The sequence below is a fragment of the Stigmatopora argus genome, chromosome 4, assembly GCF_051989625.1.
Source record: "Stigmatopora argus isolate UIUO_Sarg chromosome 4, RoL_Sarg_1.0, whole genome shotgun sequence".
NCBI classification, from domain to species: Eukaryota; Metazoa; Chordata; class Actinopteri; order Syngnathiformes; family Syngnathidae; genus Stigmatopora; species Stigmatopora argus.
This window is the reverse complement of record NC_135390.1, coordinates 7,562,036-7,579,111: the sequence shown is the minus strand read 5'-3', so window position 1 is coordinate 7,579,111 and position 17,076 is coordinate 7,562,036. Positions and strand designations below refer to the sequence as shown.

Genomic DNA, 17,076 nt, shown 5'->3' with positions numbered 1-17,076 from the left:
CACACAAGTTTTTATGCCGGATGCCCTTCATGATGTAATGCACTGAACCAACACCTGAGAGTTTCCATTATAAAAACTAAAACTTAAAAATGTATACAGTAAGCCGTCGAATATTGCGGTTAACGTAGAGCAGACATGGCCGCGATAATCGAAAAATCGCAAAGTAGGGTCACCCCTATTATAACTACCTTTTTTTTCTTCAGCGCATACGAGTTTCAGCGTGGATTTTCACATATTTATGAACTTTAAACAGAAAAAAATAGTGAAGAAGTGAATTCGCGATAAGTGAATTCGCGATAATCAAGGGAAGACTCTAATATGGACAAAAAATGACAATGAGGGAATTGGAGTGTTCATGGAGTGAAAAATTAACCTGACATTAACACACTGTATTTAAAGATGTAATATTGGCCACCTGCCATGTTTGGTTGCGTTTTTTTCACACATCCGCCTTAGTCTTTCTCGTTTTTGTGATTGTCCATTATTTTCACCTGTTGTTGCCTCCCTCACGTGTCTCAGCCAATTGTCTGCCTCTTGTGTCATGCACCTGTTCCTCCTGTCTCATTAACCCATGTCTGTGTATTTAAGTTCTCTGTGTTTGTTTATTTCATGTTGCATCCTCATTGATGTTTTGTGCGGTTCGATACTTACGACATTGCCTTGCTTCTGGTGAGTTAGTAAGTTTGCCTGATAGTCTAGCTTTTTATCTCTGTATTTTTGGAGCCATACCTTTATTTGCACTTAGTTTTTTGGTCACTTTATCTAAACATTTTGAGTTACCACTATCCTTCCTGGCCTCCGTTTCCCCGCATTTGAGACCTTCCCCCATTTCTCGCCTGCTCACCCGCACTGGCACACCGTGACAGCACCATAAAATGCCCAAGGTTGGACAAAATTTTTAGGTGTGATAAATTAATTTATTTGCATAGATTCCTTCTAGACACATGTCAAATATAAGGTAGAAATATTTTGGACTTTTGAAAGATGCAATTATGGGTGCACTCAATCGCAAATGTAGAAGTGTCATTTTAAAGTGTGTCAGTCTGAATGCTAAAAAATGTCATTCAGATGTATCTTTGTGGCATATCCATTATGAAATCAATTGAACATTTGAAAGGATTGTTTTCTCCAACACATCTACTTGTCACATTCATATTAGAGCGACATTTGGCATATTTTTCATGTCACTCAATCACTATTTCACCATGCTGTGTGACAAATAAAGGAGATGTCATCGAACAGGTTTCAGGCAACTCACTGCTGTCACACGGACTGATGAGGAAGGAAAGAGTGACGGGCAGCTGCAGTCTTTTCTCAGCCTGCGGGCCTGCCTGGCATTAACGTTATGTACCATGTTCTCAGAGGGAACCCGTCACTCTGCCATCACTCAGGCTGACAGACAAATGGTGCACATTGACACAGTACATGAAACGGACTGGCAAAGTAGCAACAAATCCCGATCTGGTCCTTCAAAGTTGAAGGCTATGGGTTTCTTGTAGCTGCTGGATGGCAGGTCCCCTTCAAGCACACTGCCACTCTTGAACATCAAGGTGCCAACGGTCCACGAGTCATCAATGTTCACATCCATCACGTGTCAAATGCTACGGAAAAGAACAGCTTGCAGTACAGTTTTGGCCTCACGTCTTTCCATCACATTCAATAATCAGAACCTCATATATTCCCTTTTGAAGGTTGACTCAAGGGTAAACGGTAATATGTGAATTTTGATCAGATCAGTAAATTATAATTCATGTCCTCTCAAATTTAAATGAGTTGTAAAAATTGAACGCAGTCAAGACAGTTGAAAATCATTCAGTTTTGTCTATGGCTGGAAGGAAACACTGGGTTGATAATTATTATTTTTTCATACAGTGTTCAGCAGTGACCGACACTAGTTTGCCACACTCAGCAATAATTCCAACAAGGGTCACCTGAATTTACAAGAGGCAGCCTCTGCCTGGGTTTATCCACCACTGTATCATGCAATTAGGCTGCAAACTATGCCAGTAATCCTTGCGTTACTGTTTAAGATATTTCCAAGGACAGTCTCAGAAGTCTTAAGGTGAAAATGTGGATTAAAGAGAGATGCTTCTGACAGAACATGATTTTTTCACATTGTAACAAGTGGCTGTAAAGTTGATAGACATTTGGCTCATGAACGGTGGGTGCATAGTTTGAGCACAGTCAGCAGACATAGCCTTTTTTCCCCATTTTTATTATTCATTTGTTTTTGGTAGGCTTGTAACACTGTTCTTTTCTATGGCCTCTCCAAATGTATTGATGTTGACTTCCATTTTACAGGACGTAAACATTCATTTGTTTACTAGTTTGTGATCATTCAGCTCGTTATCTACCAAGTCACATTTCCTTCTCTGATTAACTTGTATACAGTATTATACATATTGCACTGAGTGCTTATTGTTTCTGAATTGAACGTCTTATTTTTCATGGTTGAAAGACTGGCTATTCCTCGAACAGTAAGTTAGAGTAGTAGAGTAGAGCATCTGTATAAAAGACACTCCAAAATGTGAAGGAGCCTACCAAAGTCATCATAACAAACTTGACTGTTAACTGGTTTAAACATTATGCTTTTAACTGATGAATCTAACTTTCCTCGAAATGCGCCGGTGTGTTTGATAATGTGCACTCAGCTACTGACAGTGAGTGCTAATGTCACCAGTGAGTCAAAGTTTGGTTGACACTGGAAAGATGATTAGGAAGAAAAACAAAACAACTAAATCTGAAGCTTGTTTTATCTCAATGTGGATGTGTGCCATCACAGCGACTGAGAAGAATCTGTTATGAACAAACCAGATGACACGTGGCAAAAGTTGCATTTTGTGTGTCTTTATTTTGGACATGACATTACATGTTTTGCAATTTACAAAAGTGTAACAGAACTGAGAATGGCTCAGACGAGGTAGAGCTTTCACATCGGCTTGCTGGCTTGAAAATGACAAAAGAAAACTAAAAAAGAAATAACCTAAGAGCAACAAAACAACAACCAAATGAAATAATGACCTAGAAAATCAAAATAACCAAACACAACTGTCCTGCCTCTGTCCTTCTGTCCTTTTTGAAGTGATAATAAATACAGATTTCAACCAAAACACTTGGAATAATAAGGTCTTGTTAGGTACATTAATCATGAGGTTCAATATCAATGAAAAGCTCAAAGACAAAAAAAGAACAACTTAAAATATGTGATAAACCCCAAAACAAATAAACAAAATACAATCCCTGCGGGAGGCCAGCTAATGACGAAACTCCTACAATTTAGCAGAGAAAGTCTCAAAACAAGCTCTTAGATCTTCATTAAAAAATAAACACTCCTGCACCTCGACTTGTCAAATCTTCCATGAGGAAAAATAAGGAAAAATGTGTGACACACGGCCTTTGCAAAAAAAACATCTATGTCATTAAAAGCTATGCAAAAAAAAGCCTAAACAAAAGATAAATTACAAACATATCAGCTGTAACTGCTATAGTAACATTCTCAAAGTAACCTTATTTGGCTAGACTTGAACAGAGTGAAAATTTAAAGCATTATTCTAGTCTAAGTGAACTAATAATGCCATTTGGTTTCTACCGCTGTATATAGAGTTTGGTAAGAATGGGTTACAGATAAACAGTTTATTTTACAGTCACTCCAGCTTCACACTTTTGCTAAGTCACACTTAGGAGTAAAAATTTCTAACTGAGGAGTTAATTTTAAAGGGAATTTTGTACAATACGGGTATTATTAGTACTATTCTACGCTACAAGGCTAGAATATCCATTTTCAAGTATTTTCACTACCCAAAACCTTCGATAGTTTTGTGTATCGTTAGACATTTTAAAGTACACAACATAGTATGCATATCTCAACAACCCGCTGGTATTACATCCATTGTTTGTTTTTGTAAAAACTACAGAGGTTTCAAAATAGATGTAAGTGTCACATACTCGTTATGTTAACTTTTTAGAATAATCTATTCTGAAAACTGTCTGTACCCAACACTTATATTCCCTGACAAGTGATCTGCTTATATATCCAATAAAACAAGGCATGGCTTCCTTACCTTGAGAGTTGCTAAACAGACAAACCCAAGAAGATACAAAATATCCCTCTATGTAAAGACTCGCCCCTTTCAGATTAACATGCCTTTGCAGAGAAGGTAGGCACAACACATGGATGATGGCAGCGGTAGAGAGAGGCTGCTAATCATCCTTTTCAGTAGATTAAAAAACAATGCACAAAGACATGCAGCCACATCTGAGTTAAGACCATCACTATTTTACAATTCAGGTGGGTTCAGCATCACTCTTTTCCCAAATAGTATTTGGTCGCATTGCTGATAGAATAGCTGTCTATCATATAAGACAAAGAACCATTAAGGAGTCTATGAAAGAATTTCTGGTTAGTCAATCAACAGCTCAAAAATCATTCAACAATCACCATTGTGTTCAGATGATTCGTTTTAGTCTTTTTCAGTAATAAAATGACAACTGAATCTGTGATCAGTATTTTCCAGTGCTAATAATATATGCAGTGCAAATGGTGATTACCACAAGGCAGTTGATCAACCCAGAACAGTGCATCTTTAAGTTGCTCGTATATTGCAGTGATTATATATCATTAAAATAACATATTTATATCAGTATAAACATGTGAGTCAGAGATTGTGGCAACAAGACTCACTTGGGCAATTTTAACATCAGTGTTTTGGTGTCAGAAGCTTGCAGCACATTTTAAGTGAAAATAAACATTATTTATAAAAAGACTGACAACCCCCACAACCTTCTATTTCTCAACCAAAGCCATCACACAGGCTTACATTAGCAGAGCCACATTTACCTCTAAAAGTGCACCAGCTGGCTTCTACTTTGTGTGATTTCGATATGAGTCTTCACATCGCTCCCACTGCAAGTTTCCATTGTAAATCAAAGTCAAAGTGTCAGTGTTAGAAAGGCTCAGTAATATAAAGGAGTTATATAGATGGAAACTGCTGGCACTCAGCCCCTTCCCCTTCAATTGACAATAATTGTACGGCCATAAAAACGGTACACTCATTTATAATGGCTATTAAAAAGCAACTCTTTTTAATGAGCATTAGAGCACACTCTCTCTTTCTCACTAATCTCGCCTCCCTGCCTCTAATCATCCCCCTCATAGTGGTCACTCTTAAGATTTCACTAAAGAGTGGAGCCAAGTGACTTTACCACATTTGCACATGCTGACACATACAAGACATTTTAATGGCTTTTAGCCCAGTAGTGGAAGTCTTTATGACTGTGATGATTGGTCAATTAATCAGTTATACAATGCAGCTAACATTTATCGGCCACTATGTTGATAATCAAATAATCACTTCAGTCATTTTGAATCTGCTTTGCTGCTCCGATTTAGATTCGTATTTTGTCTGCTCAAACATTTGAAAAGAATGTCATTAAATTTGATAATTGGTTTATTATCATGGAAATTATGAGAGGGCTAATTAAGGAGAAAATATGATTGCAGCAGATTGGAGACAATAGATTTCTGAAAAGAATGTCTGAACTATAATAAAGCTGTAGGGAACGGGGAAATTGTTGGGCACGGAAGTAGGATGCCATATTAGTGATATTGTAAAAAAAAAAAAAAAAATCCATTGCCAAAGAAGTAAAGATTTCAGAAGGCATCATTCAACACAAGATTATTATTTTAAAACTATTTCCAGCAGTCGAGCATAAAACGATTTGTGACTTCAGAGAAGCCATTTGTGTTAATTCATTAAAAATCTCTCCCTCAAACGACAAGAATATATAGAAAAGCCCTATTAAAGGTTGTGGGATAATTGAGGATATATTTTAAATTTTCCCCCAATAAAAATGAAAAATCTGATCAAAGCATTATATTTTTAGATGTGATGATGGCGTTTTTAGTTGATGTTGAGTCTCTGATTAGCCTGGATTGAACTTCAATGTCCAAGAGAGAACCTATTGATGATTTTGCGAGGTGGGTGGCGGTCTAAACTGTCCTTGCTCCTCCAAGTTCAGCAACAAATTCCTCGAGTCTGGGTATTGGCTGTTGTCAAAAGGCATGTGGTGGACACTCTGGACGTGTGTCTTCAGGTTCCCTTTCTGAGAGGCTCTGTATGGGCAGAGCTGGCAGCAGAAAGGCCTCTCTCCTGGACAACAACACAACAACATTTCATGAGATCATGTGGTGACAACAAAGGATTTTGTGGCATGACATCAACCATCACCACAAATGAGCAAGTGGAAATAGAATGGGAAAGAAAAAGCACACGTAGCCACATTTAAAAGGAAAAAAGGGAGACCGTGAATGCAATATGGATTTAAATATTGGCAGACCTAGCAATTGAATTTACAACAACCGAAAATGTAATAAAATACAGAATTAGGCCGACTCAATCTTTTTATAAGATTTGACCCAATACAGCCATCTTTTTCGTTTGGATCACTGGTGGGCTGCAACATAGCTCAACTGACATGGCCAGAGGCAGGGTACAACCTGGGCTACTCGCCAGCTATTTGAACAGCACATAAAAACGAGCATTCAGACTTTCATTCTTCTAGTACAGACTGTCAAACGTACGGCCCGTGAGACGGAACTGAGGGTCAGGCAGTTTAGTTCATTCATTCAGTATGCATGTACAATCACATGCTATTTTATTCTGAGACGAGCAACATAAAATTGGAAGAGTTTTGACTGAGTACTTTTGAAATTGGAAGTCTGTGTGTGTGTTTTGTTTGTGAGTGAGTATGTGAATCTTGGATTTATGTTGTGTGTAATTATTTATTTGTAAAAGGTGTGGGAAAATGTTAATTACTGTGTATAACTCATTTGATCAAAAATATACTGGTATAGCCCAGTTGAGATCTACTTGCTTGTGAATGTGGTCTGCAAACCAAAATGAGTTTGACATCCTTGCCCTAATGGACATTTGTCTTAATTTTACAGAGCATGCATTGGATTGGATTGGATTGGATAACTTTATTTATCCCGTATTCGGGAAATTTCGTTGTCACAGTAGCAACGGGGTGAGGATGCAGAAATAAGAAAGGCATTTTAGACATAAATAGATAAATAAATTTGTGGATATGCGAGAAAACCGTTGTATTTTCCGAAAAGAACAATTGAAATGAGCAAGTGTGGAATGGCTAACACCAAAAAGGACCACAGGAGGCTGAAACTGATATTTTAAAGGCTATCCAAAAAATTGGAGACAACTATACTGATGATTTAACTTAAGCTAATAAATAAGTCCATTTAGAGATATCACTACTGTATTTTCCGCACTATAAGGCACAACTACCACCACTACTGCTCCTGAGTCTTATAATCCATGCGCCTTATATATGGAAAAAATGTATTCTTTAGAAAATGCCAGAGAAAATCCTTCTAAAGAGGCAAGCCATCACAATCATTTTCTGAAATGTCCTAATTTTATCTCTGTGTATTTCACTCCATCAACAAAGGTGTACGCACACAAACACACACCCGCAATGCCGTCTAATTAGACTGACCTACAATGGGACAGACATCATATCTCAGCAAAAAATAGAAAGAATAATAAAAAAATATGCAACTACCACCTGAACAAAACAAATGAGATTGCCATTTAATTGCACCTAATTATCATTTTGATAAATGGAGGAATATCACAGCAGGAAAACTAATGACTCTCTGTGCCCCTCCCCCAGTATTTTCCCATAAGAAGATATAGGAAAATATAAGAGTTATCATACATCATCAGAAGCGCAACAGAACGAAGGAAAAGGAGTATTTAAGGAAGAGAGCGATAACAACAAAATAGGTATAATTAATCATAAAAGAAAATAATAAAACAGCTGGAAAGAAGGTAACGGTTAGACGTGAGAGGAAAGCAAGAACCTGGGCGACATCGTCCTGTAAGAAAACATGGCTGAAGAGACCACTGCATTACATTATACTAAAGGTTATCGTCACCGTAAAGCAGCGTCAACACTGCATCTAATTGGACCCCTCCGCCAGACGCCTTTGCCCATCACTCATATTGTGTGCGGTAAATCTCAGTCATGTGCGCTGTGTGTGTATGTGTGACGTGTATGATTAATAAATGTGAGGGTGCAGCGTGTACAAGTGAATGTCAAAGGCAAGCAGATTTACTTCTGTTTCGCACTCGGCCTCAATTGTTGTCTCTGTGACTGACAGGCAGGACTGCGCTGGTAAAACTCTTAAAAAAAACATTTCATTTATTGTTTCTTTCTTTGACTGCCGTTGACAGTAAAGGTTAACCTGCTTATTTACAAACTTGTGGAGCTGGCAACTCAAGTAGCTTCTCTATATTTAACTGTATCAACTTTTTTGACCAAGGCTCATTCTCGCTATGTTTAACAGATCAATGATCAACTTTATTAATTATTTTAATATTTTGGGGAAACTATGTCCATAGAGGTAACATCAAGTATAAACTTTACTCTGAATGAACATGAAAACTTAATGAATTGTGTTCATTCTTTTTCTCTACCGCTTATCCTCAGACGGATCGTGGGGGGTGCTCGAGCCTATCCCAGCTGGCAGATTTACTATATTTTTTGAAAATTCATGATCTACCTCTATCTTTTTTTTTTACACATTTGCTGCAATGGATGCTGCTCATAGGTAGAATATAAATATAATTTCATGCACCCTTGCCAAAAAATAATAATAATAACTTGCACAATGTTTGGAAAAAAAACCTACTATCCTTGTCACATTTGGGGACGATACATTTGATTTAAAAAGATTGGATTGTGGTTTAGCTTACAAAAAGGAATGTTTCAAAATGTAAGCAATTGAAATTCTAAATATACAGGGTAACATAAAAAAGGGAATTTCTGCACAGTGCATATTGGCAGAAACGAGTATAAGTATGCAAAGTAAACACATTGCCATTTTAGCAACTATGGTGAATTCCGGATGAAATGAAAGTAGACCAGCTGAGATGTTTCAGCGACAATAAGGAATCTCAAACGCAGGTTTCATGCATTCGTCCTGGAGGAAACCATGTTTTAAGATTTCAATTACAGTGGTACCTCGACCTACGATCAACTCGTGGTACGACATGCTCGTGGTACGATGAAAATTTCGATCGAATAATTCGCCCGTGATACAATCAAAATTTCGAGCTGCGACCAAGCCACGTGGCCATGACATGAGAGGCTGTTTATCATTGTAGCGCACTTTTTTGCCGCATTTCTTTCGTGTATAACAGATATCTACGAGCACTGAACGATTTATCCAGACGAGTTTCGACCAGGAAACGCACAACGCGCATGCGCGGGCAAAAAGAGGGCTTTCTGAGTAATGAAGTATACTTGTGCAGACAACACCGATAGGCCGATATCGCTGTCTCTACCCTCCGCAAAATGTGTCTAATTTTACTTCTATTAAACACATTTTATTACTATTAAAACACTAGTTATGTGTTACTTTGTTAATAGATGGCGAATTAGAAGAAATAAAACATTTTTTCCAATCCAATATCCTGTTTTTGGCGTTTTTTCAGAGGGTTGGAACGAATTAATTTGTTTTTAGTTCATTTCAATGGGAAACGTCCGCTCGAGTTACGAAAAGCTCGACATACGATCTCAGTCCCGGAACGGATTAAGATCGTATGTCGAGGTACCACTGTACTAGGAATAATAGTAGAAAAAAATTTCTTCCATCATTCTTTGTTCAAAGTTCTTTTTCTGTGTGTCAACCTAATTAATATTTCCCGATGCAAAGTCCTTAGGCCTTCTCTTCCTCATGTCATTGACGTTTAATGACATAGTATCATTAATCCATTAAAAACACTTAATTATAAATTTGGTCTGCAAATATTGGGAATTACTCTACTGCATTTGCTCCATTTGATGACAGTTGTGCAAATGTACAATTTCCTTGAAAAGCAATCTTCAAGAATTATATGTTTTGTAAGGATGCCAGGTGCACAGCATGTAGCACATCAAATAAGTAAACAAACACAGGGAGTAGGACTGGAGATAGAAGTTGACAATATTACACAACATGCGGATAGATGTGATACACAGACGATACATGCAAAAGCAGTGGTGGAGCCGTGTGATTAGCCATTGTGCCACATACTTGTTTGGGAGCTTCAGAAGCGGTGCTGTGAGCGTCAGTACTTCTGTGGAGTCCATTAAAATCAAACCCAGCTGTGGGGTGAGAAGGGGGACGAGGGTGGGGGAGGAGGAATGGGAAGGGAGGCATCCGGTTAAAAGCTCTATCAAGACCCACGTAAGCATTTGGTTTTCTCCTTGTGCCGCCAGCCACACAACGCAGTGCGGCGTTCGCCACCGATGCCCATGCTCATGGAGAGGCGCTAGCAGTAACGATGATGGTGCTGATGAAGGTGATGATGATGGTGATGGAACTTGGTGAAGCCAAGTCAGTGATTTAATATGACACATGTTAATAGAGGCCTCGAGGTGGCTGGCCTTTTCTCTTTTCTTTGTGCGTACGTCCGTGCTGAGGACAATCGTCGCTGACAACATTAATTACAGTCTTGGCTGGTGTTTATGGAGCTTGCGTTTGGGCGTGAGTCTGTTAATGTGCTGTGTGTCTGAGTGTGGTGGTGGAGAAGGTGAAAGGGGGGTGCAGTACAATAATGCTTAGGGGAAGCTGCGCTTTGCATCACTTACCATTTGGCCTCTGTCACTTAGAATCACTGGCGATGCCACATATCATTCACACTCTCTATAAAGAAGCTACTTATCTCACTGTCTGCTGTGATCACTGCACGCTCACATGATGGACGTGACAGGAGAGGGAGTAGAGGAGCCAGAGACAAGTTAGGTGGGAGGCAGAGGGAGGGAAGAATGCAAGTGTAGGAATCCAGCGGGAGTGGAGGAAGATTTAGATGTCAAAAGAGAGGAATTTTAGAAATTGATGCTATTGAGAGACAAGAAAAAAGGATGTGGTGGAAAGGAGGTTCATGGGGTGAAAGATGAATGGTGAGGAAAAGAACGGAAACAAACTGCAAAGTATAGAAAGCGGGGAATACTAGAAAAGCAATATCCACACAAATACGTATTTGAAGAATGTAACCAATTGAAAATTAAGTCCAAATATTAGGAAGAAAACGGATATATCAAAAGAAAAAAAAACTTGGCATTTTAAAATTATAGAGGCACGAAAGAGCTGTTACTTCATTGTCAAAATATTGGGACTTGTAAAATCAACTAATTAATTAATTATGTAATTACTTTTCTCAATTCTGTTTTGTGGCTTTTCACATTCACAGAAGTTATGCTATAGGCTTCTAGGAAAGGTTTAACTATGTAGGGCTTGTAAAAACTACAAAACTATTCATTATTTTTATGTTGGCTGTATAATCTAGATTTAAATGATTCAGGATTGCTTTAAACTTCTAGTTCCTAAAAAACAAGACCTATCAGTTATTGGTTAGGGTGTCACCTGTTGCTTTGCATAAGCTTGACAGCTTTCAAATTTGGCAAAGGTTTGTCATTAAATAATCTTTTACACAAGTGGACAAGATGTTTTTTCAACTACAAAGTTAAGAACATAACATTACAAAGGGGGGAAAACATGTACGTGTGGATATAGCTTTTGCCATGCTGTTTAATAAATGGCAATGGAGTACTTGTAAATGGACTCATGAGACTGGTGTGAATAAATAATGGTTTGCTTCATTGAAATGCACAATTGCGTCTCTCTAATTGACGTGTGATTAATAATGTATACAATTTGTCACAGGTCAGTATCCAGAGAAAACATGTTTCAGTTTAAAAAATAGCGGCAGCTGCCCAGCCCAGGGCAAGGAAGAACTCACAGAGTTGCTGTCACACTCAGCTGAACAAAAAGATCTGTTTTGATTTATTTGGGTACATGCAGGAATGTCCGACAATGAAATATTGTTTAGTGTGAATGCCTCCATGCATATATTTTCTATAACTCACATACAGTAAGTGTATCTAAATGGATTAATAGCTGAGAATGCTGTGTGTGCGTGTGCACAGGTGTCATGCAAATGACTGAACATGTGCTATAAAATGAATGATTAAAAGTTGGAGGATTATTTCATAAACTTGAGAAGAATATTGGCCGTTTCTTACACGATGACTAAACTTTCTTAGGTCGTCGTCTTGCTTCATGTGTAAGTTGCTATTATTTTGTTCCCAACTACGTGTCTATTATAAACCTCAATAAGCCATGGTCGTGTCTAATGATTAGCATATTATACTATGTAATATAAGATGAATATTATGTCACCTCATTTTATATCGTGCCCCTGTCATTTAAATTAGGCAACATGTATGATGAAGTGTAGTTTTACAAAAGTTCTAACGACTGCCCAAAAGTGGTTCAGCCATATCTTGAGCACAAGCGATTTGTCCTTGCAGTTACGCAGGTACAATTCAGCATTTGGGTGGAGGGGTGTTATGTCTATATGTAAAAGTGAATCATTGTAAGCTAACGAGAATGGTAGAAGTATAACGGACTATTTACCTGTATGAGACCTCATATGAGTGCGCAGGTGACTGGGCTGACCAAAACTCTTCCCACACTCGTGGCAGCAATGCTGTCCCTGTCGCATGAGAGATCTCAGGACACCTGGTGACAAACACAAACTTTTGTGTTGCTAGGACAAATCAAAGGTTTCATACCAAAAAAATATTTTTATACCCCCAAGATAACAATAGTACTCAATTTTTCCTGTCATTGAGACTTTAAACGAATGTTTATTGATGTCCACTCGTTCTAATACTGCACTGCATTACTCTGGGAGTTGTCTTGAAGAAAAAAAAGAAAATTAGAGGACCCAAACAACATAGCTACATCTACAAAGAAGTCTGAACTATCCCAGGAACAACTTTAACCTATACTATCACATCACATTTGAGGACAATAGAGCTCATTCTTTGCTATTACGTATTTAAAAATGATGATTTCACCAATGATTCTTTATGCGGAGAAAACACATGGGCATCATCATTAGTTCATTTGTTTTGTTTGAGGCTAAATAAAGTCATAGAGGTCAGTAGTGTGCGCACACTAAGCACGGGCACATTCGCACAGAAGCATGGCAGCAGCAGTGGAGGTAGGCGGCATGAGTAGTGGACAAGTGCAGGCATCATTAGTATGTCTAATGTGTCATTATGAGCGGCTAGCTCCAGGGGCTGGAGTGCTACTGTCACACAGCATCATCTCACAGGCTGACAGCCAGACACACACACCGCATAAATTACAGGCAATTAAAACGCCCCGGCTGTGATGTGCCCGCTCCGCTGCCCGTGTGTCACATGTCAGGTGTGTGTGCCTCCATGTGTATATGTTTAAAGAGTTGTATATATAATGTGCAATGTGCGTTGTTGCCCTGGCTGAGGACAGCAAAGATATAGGCCGAGGTGAGCACTGACCACCTGTACACACTCAGTCACACACAATGAAACATATATACATAAAACATGGAGGATAACAACTGTCACTTGTTGAATATCAATTGCTTCCCACACCATCAATTCTGAACATGAGTAGACTTGTGGGGAGATAGAGATGATATATTTCCCGACATGACCTGCCTTGTACTGCCACCGTTATTATTAAATGGAAAGCAGATATATCCCATTTATTTAAAATCCTCCGCCCTGAAAACTAGATGATGACCTATCCGCCCAATCAGAATCATTATTTATTGCTCATGTCACCAGTGTGCATGTAAATAATATTAAGAAAGGATAAGCTACAGGGACACGGAAGGAGATGAAGTGTCACGCTATCAATGCTGAATCCATGTCACGTAACTGGATCATGTTTATGTAACTGAAATTCTACTTTTGGGAAGTATGGTAGTGTGTGACGCTGCTGCAGTCGTACAAAGCCACAAAGAGAGAGAGAGAGAGCTGGAGAAAACTTGCCCTGTATCCATTTGTCATGCACATTTGCAAACATTTGCATGTAGAAAGCGGAAGAATGCAAGACAAGGAAAATCAAGGCATGGGAGAGGGGTGACAGAGACTGTCTCTGGCACCCCGACTGCTGGCCTGCCTCTGGTTACTTTACTTCTACTCTGTGGTGCCAGCCCTTTTCACTGATGCACTAATGAAAGACAAGACAGAACTGGATGGAAAACACGGGCCATTCAAGCACACACACACGGGCACACACACACATTACATAGGAAAAAGGAGAAAGACTTTGCTGCTCAAAAAAGGTCACTTTATAGCATGTGACTCAAAGGGCTAAGGCGGATGGTGACGATATGCGCCTGGACGGGTGACAGTGATGTCATGCGTCTGCTCTAGGGCTGTTTTATTTGACCCCTAGCTCCTCACAGCCCCACTTGACCTGAGAGACATAACTGAAAATGGGAAAAAAATGTTGATGTTCGGTAATGACCATTTCCAAAGCAGCTGCTGGGGTAATTATTCTGTCTCATTGCTCTCTCTTTTCCTCTTACGTTTCCTCTCGCCCTGTTTTGCCTCCCCATTCGCATCTGTGTGGGTCTCATCAGGCAGAGCCGTGACCTAAACTGTTTATGACAGCTTTCTGGGAGAGTGGAGCTGGACACGAGGCATGCCTCACAGACCTGCGCGCACCAGAGGTTCCTTCACATCTTTTGCAGATAAATATGAAAATACTAAAAGACAAATACATACGCACACATTTATTTTGGAATGAAAAACACAGGATAAATGCTGCCCCACATACAAACTTGCAGCAAACCTCTTAAACATGTAAGTATGCTTGTGTTTGCAGTGTTTTAAGACAAAATATTGTCAAGATAACTAGTTAATGGTCTCCATTGATATATTGGTTGCGGTTAAAGTTTAGATGTTAGATTAAATATTTAGGAGCCCTCTCACTACATGATCTCATTTGTCTGGTGTTCATAATTTCATAGCTGGTTAGTGTATATTGAGGGTACTCGGACGTTTGGTCGCCGGACGTTTGGTCGCCAGACGTTTGGTCGCCCGGACGTTTGCTCGCCCGGACGTTTGCTCGCCGGATGTTTGGTCGCCGGACGTTTGACAACATGACAGAGACCAAACCAGCTCTCAAAATTATATTCATGAGACAGTTTAATATCTAAATATTTACTGTTGAAACCAGCTCTCAAAATTATATTCACCCGGGCGACCAAACGTCCGGCGACCAAACGTTCGGGCGACCAAACGTCGGGGCGACCAAATGTCCGGGCCACCAAACGTCCGGCGACCAAACGTCCGGCGACCAAACGTCCGGCGACCAAACGTCCGGTCACGTACATTGAGATACTAATAATGAGAAGGAATACATGCCCTCATAGAACTATTGTCAAATCTAAATCATCCAAATCATGCAAGTGGCCACTCATGGAAAAAATAGTTGAAGATTCTTATATTTGCTGTGTGTGTTGTATGTGATGCATGTGATTTGACTTTTTTTGTCACTTTGATTCGAATAAACAAAGGCAACAATATATTTCCTTACCAGTAGGATCCAAAACTGAATTGGTGGCCCCCCAGCGGTGATACAGCGCAGCCAGATCATGTGGGCTGTAGGTTTTTAGGAAATTGAGGATGTTGTTTGGCCTTTCAGGGGTCTCTGGTGTTTTCTCGTGCTTCACATTCCCATGAGAATCTGATGCGAGGGATGATGATGAAGAAGTCTGGGGAATGCCTCCATATGCCTGTGTCGCTCCATAGTGCCCCGCCATGGAGCTGTGGATGACACCACTAGGCCTTGTAGCATTAGACTGTCGCTGGGCATGGGAGTTGTTGAGCTGTTGATGAGCAGAGCCTCTAGCTCGCTGGTGCTCAGATTGGGTGCTATACTTGTTAGAAAGCATGAAGCCGAGTCCCTCCTGAGGCATCATGTAACATTCTGGCCTCTTGTTTGCTGTAGCAGAGTTGAGGCTTGGGGCTGGGGAACGGGAGAGTGCATTGGCCCTCTTTTCCTTAGGGCTGGAGGATGACAGCGAGCTCCTCCAAGTGGCAATATCGACTTTGGCTCTGGCGCGTGGTGGCTGACTCTGAGGGACGCTTGCAGCATGAGATCTTGAAATGGATTTGGAGGATCTGGGCAATAAAGATGAAGATTGAGAGGATGGTGGTGATGGTGTACCTGAAAGGCTACTGTTTTTGATTTTTTTAAGTACGTTGTTAGACTGGGATGGGGGACGTGTACGTTGGGCGCGGAAAGGTATCGGCAGCGGTGGGCATTCTTTACCCTCCAAAACTGGTGGGGGGCCAGTACGTCTCCTAGAGGACAAGTCTCTTAGCCCTTTGGTGTTGTTTTTTAGAGCCCATTTAGGCACCAGATTGGAGCTACTACTGGTCATGCGGTGAGCCACAGTCTGGTGCATCCACAAAACCTCAGGATAGAGTGTAGAATGGGAGCAGAAGGAACATTTATGATTTGGAAGGATATTCTTGTCGAGAGTTAGGGGGTCTTGACCCCGGTGACCATCAGCCCTCACACATAAATCCACAGGGGTGAAAACAGGCTCAAGGGAAGAACAGCCAATTGGAAGATGAGGAGGATGGGATGGGGAATTTTCTAGACCCTGCAGAAGGGATTTATTCAACTTGGGATATTCATCAGAGGTAACTCTAGGAATGGGGCTGATTCTGTCTTCAGAGGCAGCCGGATGATGGACACGGACATGAGCCAGGTAGGCATGGGATTCAGTGGTGTCAAAGTCACACAGGCTGCAGATGTAAGGCTTCTCATCTGGAACAAATCAATATCAAATCTAAGGTTAAACATGAACATGACACAAAATGTACAGACAGCAAAATAAAACTGTCCCATTGCCAATAAATTACTCAAGTCCTCTCAACAATTATACTCACAAATTTCTCGTCAGAAAATGGAAATGGAAACAATATGAAATGAATAGTGTACATATGTTTTCCACAGAGAAAATTAAAATGCAGATGAAGCAAGCATCTGGCTTTAAAAAGGTCCAAAAGGAGGCAGGTTGCCGGTAACTGGGAGTAAATACAACATTCTCTACTTGCTCTTTTTGCAGTTTCAACAATTTTCCACTTGATGGCGGTAACGCCAAATGTTTGCACGTAAATATAGGTTGAACTAAATATTACAATTGTAGTTATGAT

General features: G+C 39.9%; 1 protein-coding gene across 2 annotated transcripts in view; it reads right to left on the bottom strand.

Moving 5' to 3' along the window:
• Positions 1 to 2,826: 2,826 nt before the first annotated feature.
• Positions 2,827 to 17,076, bottom strand: part of LOC144073121 (zinc finger protein 516-like) — a 35,461-nt gene continuing 21,211 nt past the window's right edge. The window contains exons 3-6 of one of the 2 annotated variants that reach the window (XM_077598696.1): positions 15,446 to 16,687; positions 12,482 to 12,586; positions 10,097 to 10,167; positions 5,953 to 6,149 (exon numbers count right to left, since the gene is read on the bottom strand). In XM_077598696.1, coding sequence (XP_077454822.1) covers positions 6,090 to 6,149; positions 10,097 to 10,167; positions 12,482 to 12,586; positions 15,446 to 16,687 — 1,478 coding nt within the window. In that variant the 3' untranslated portion in view covers positions 5,953 to 6,089. Of the gene's footprint in view, positions 6,150 to 10,096; positions 10,168 to 12,481; positions 12,587 to 15,445; positions 16,688 to 17,076 lie in introns of both variants that reach the window. The other variant, XM_077598694.1, reaches the window with a different exon arrangement.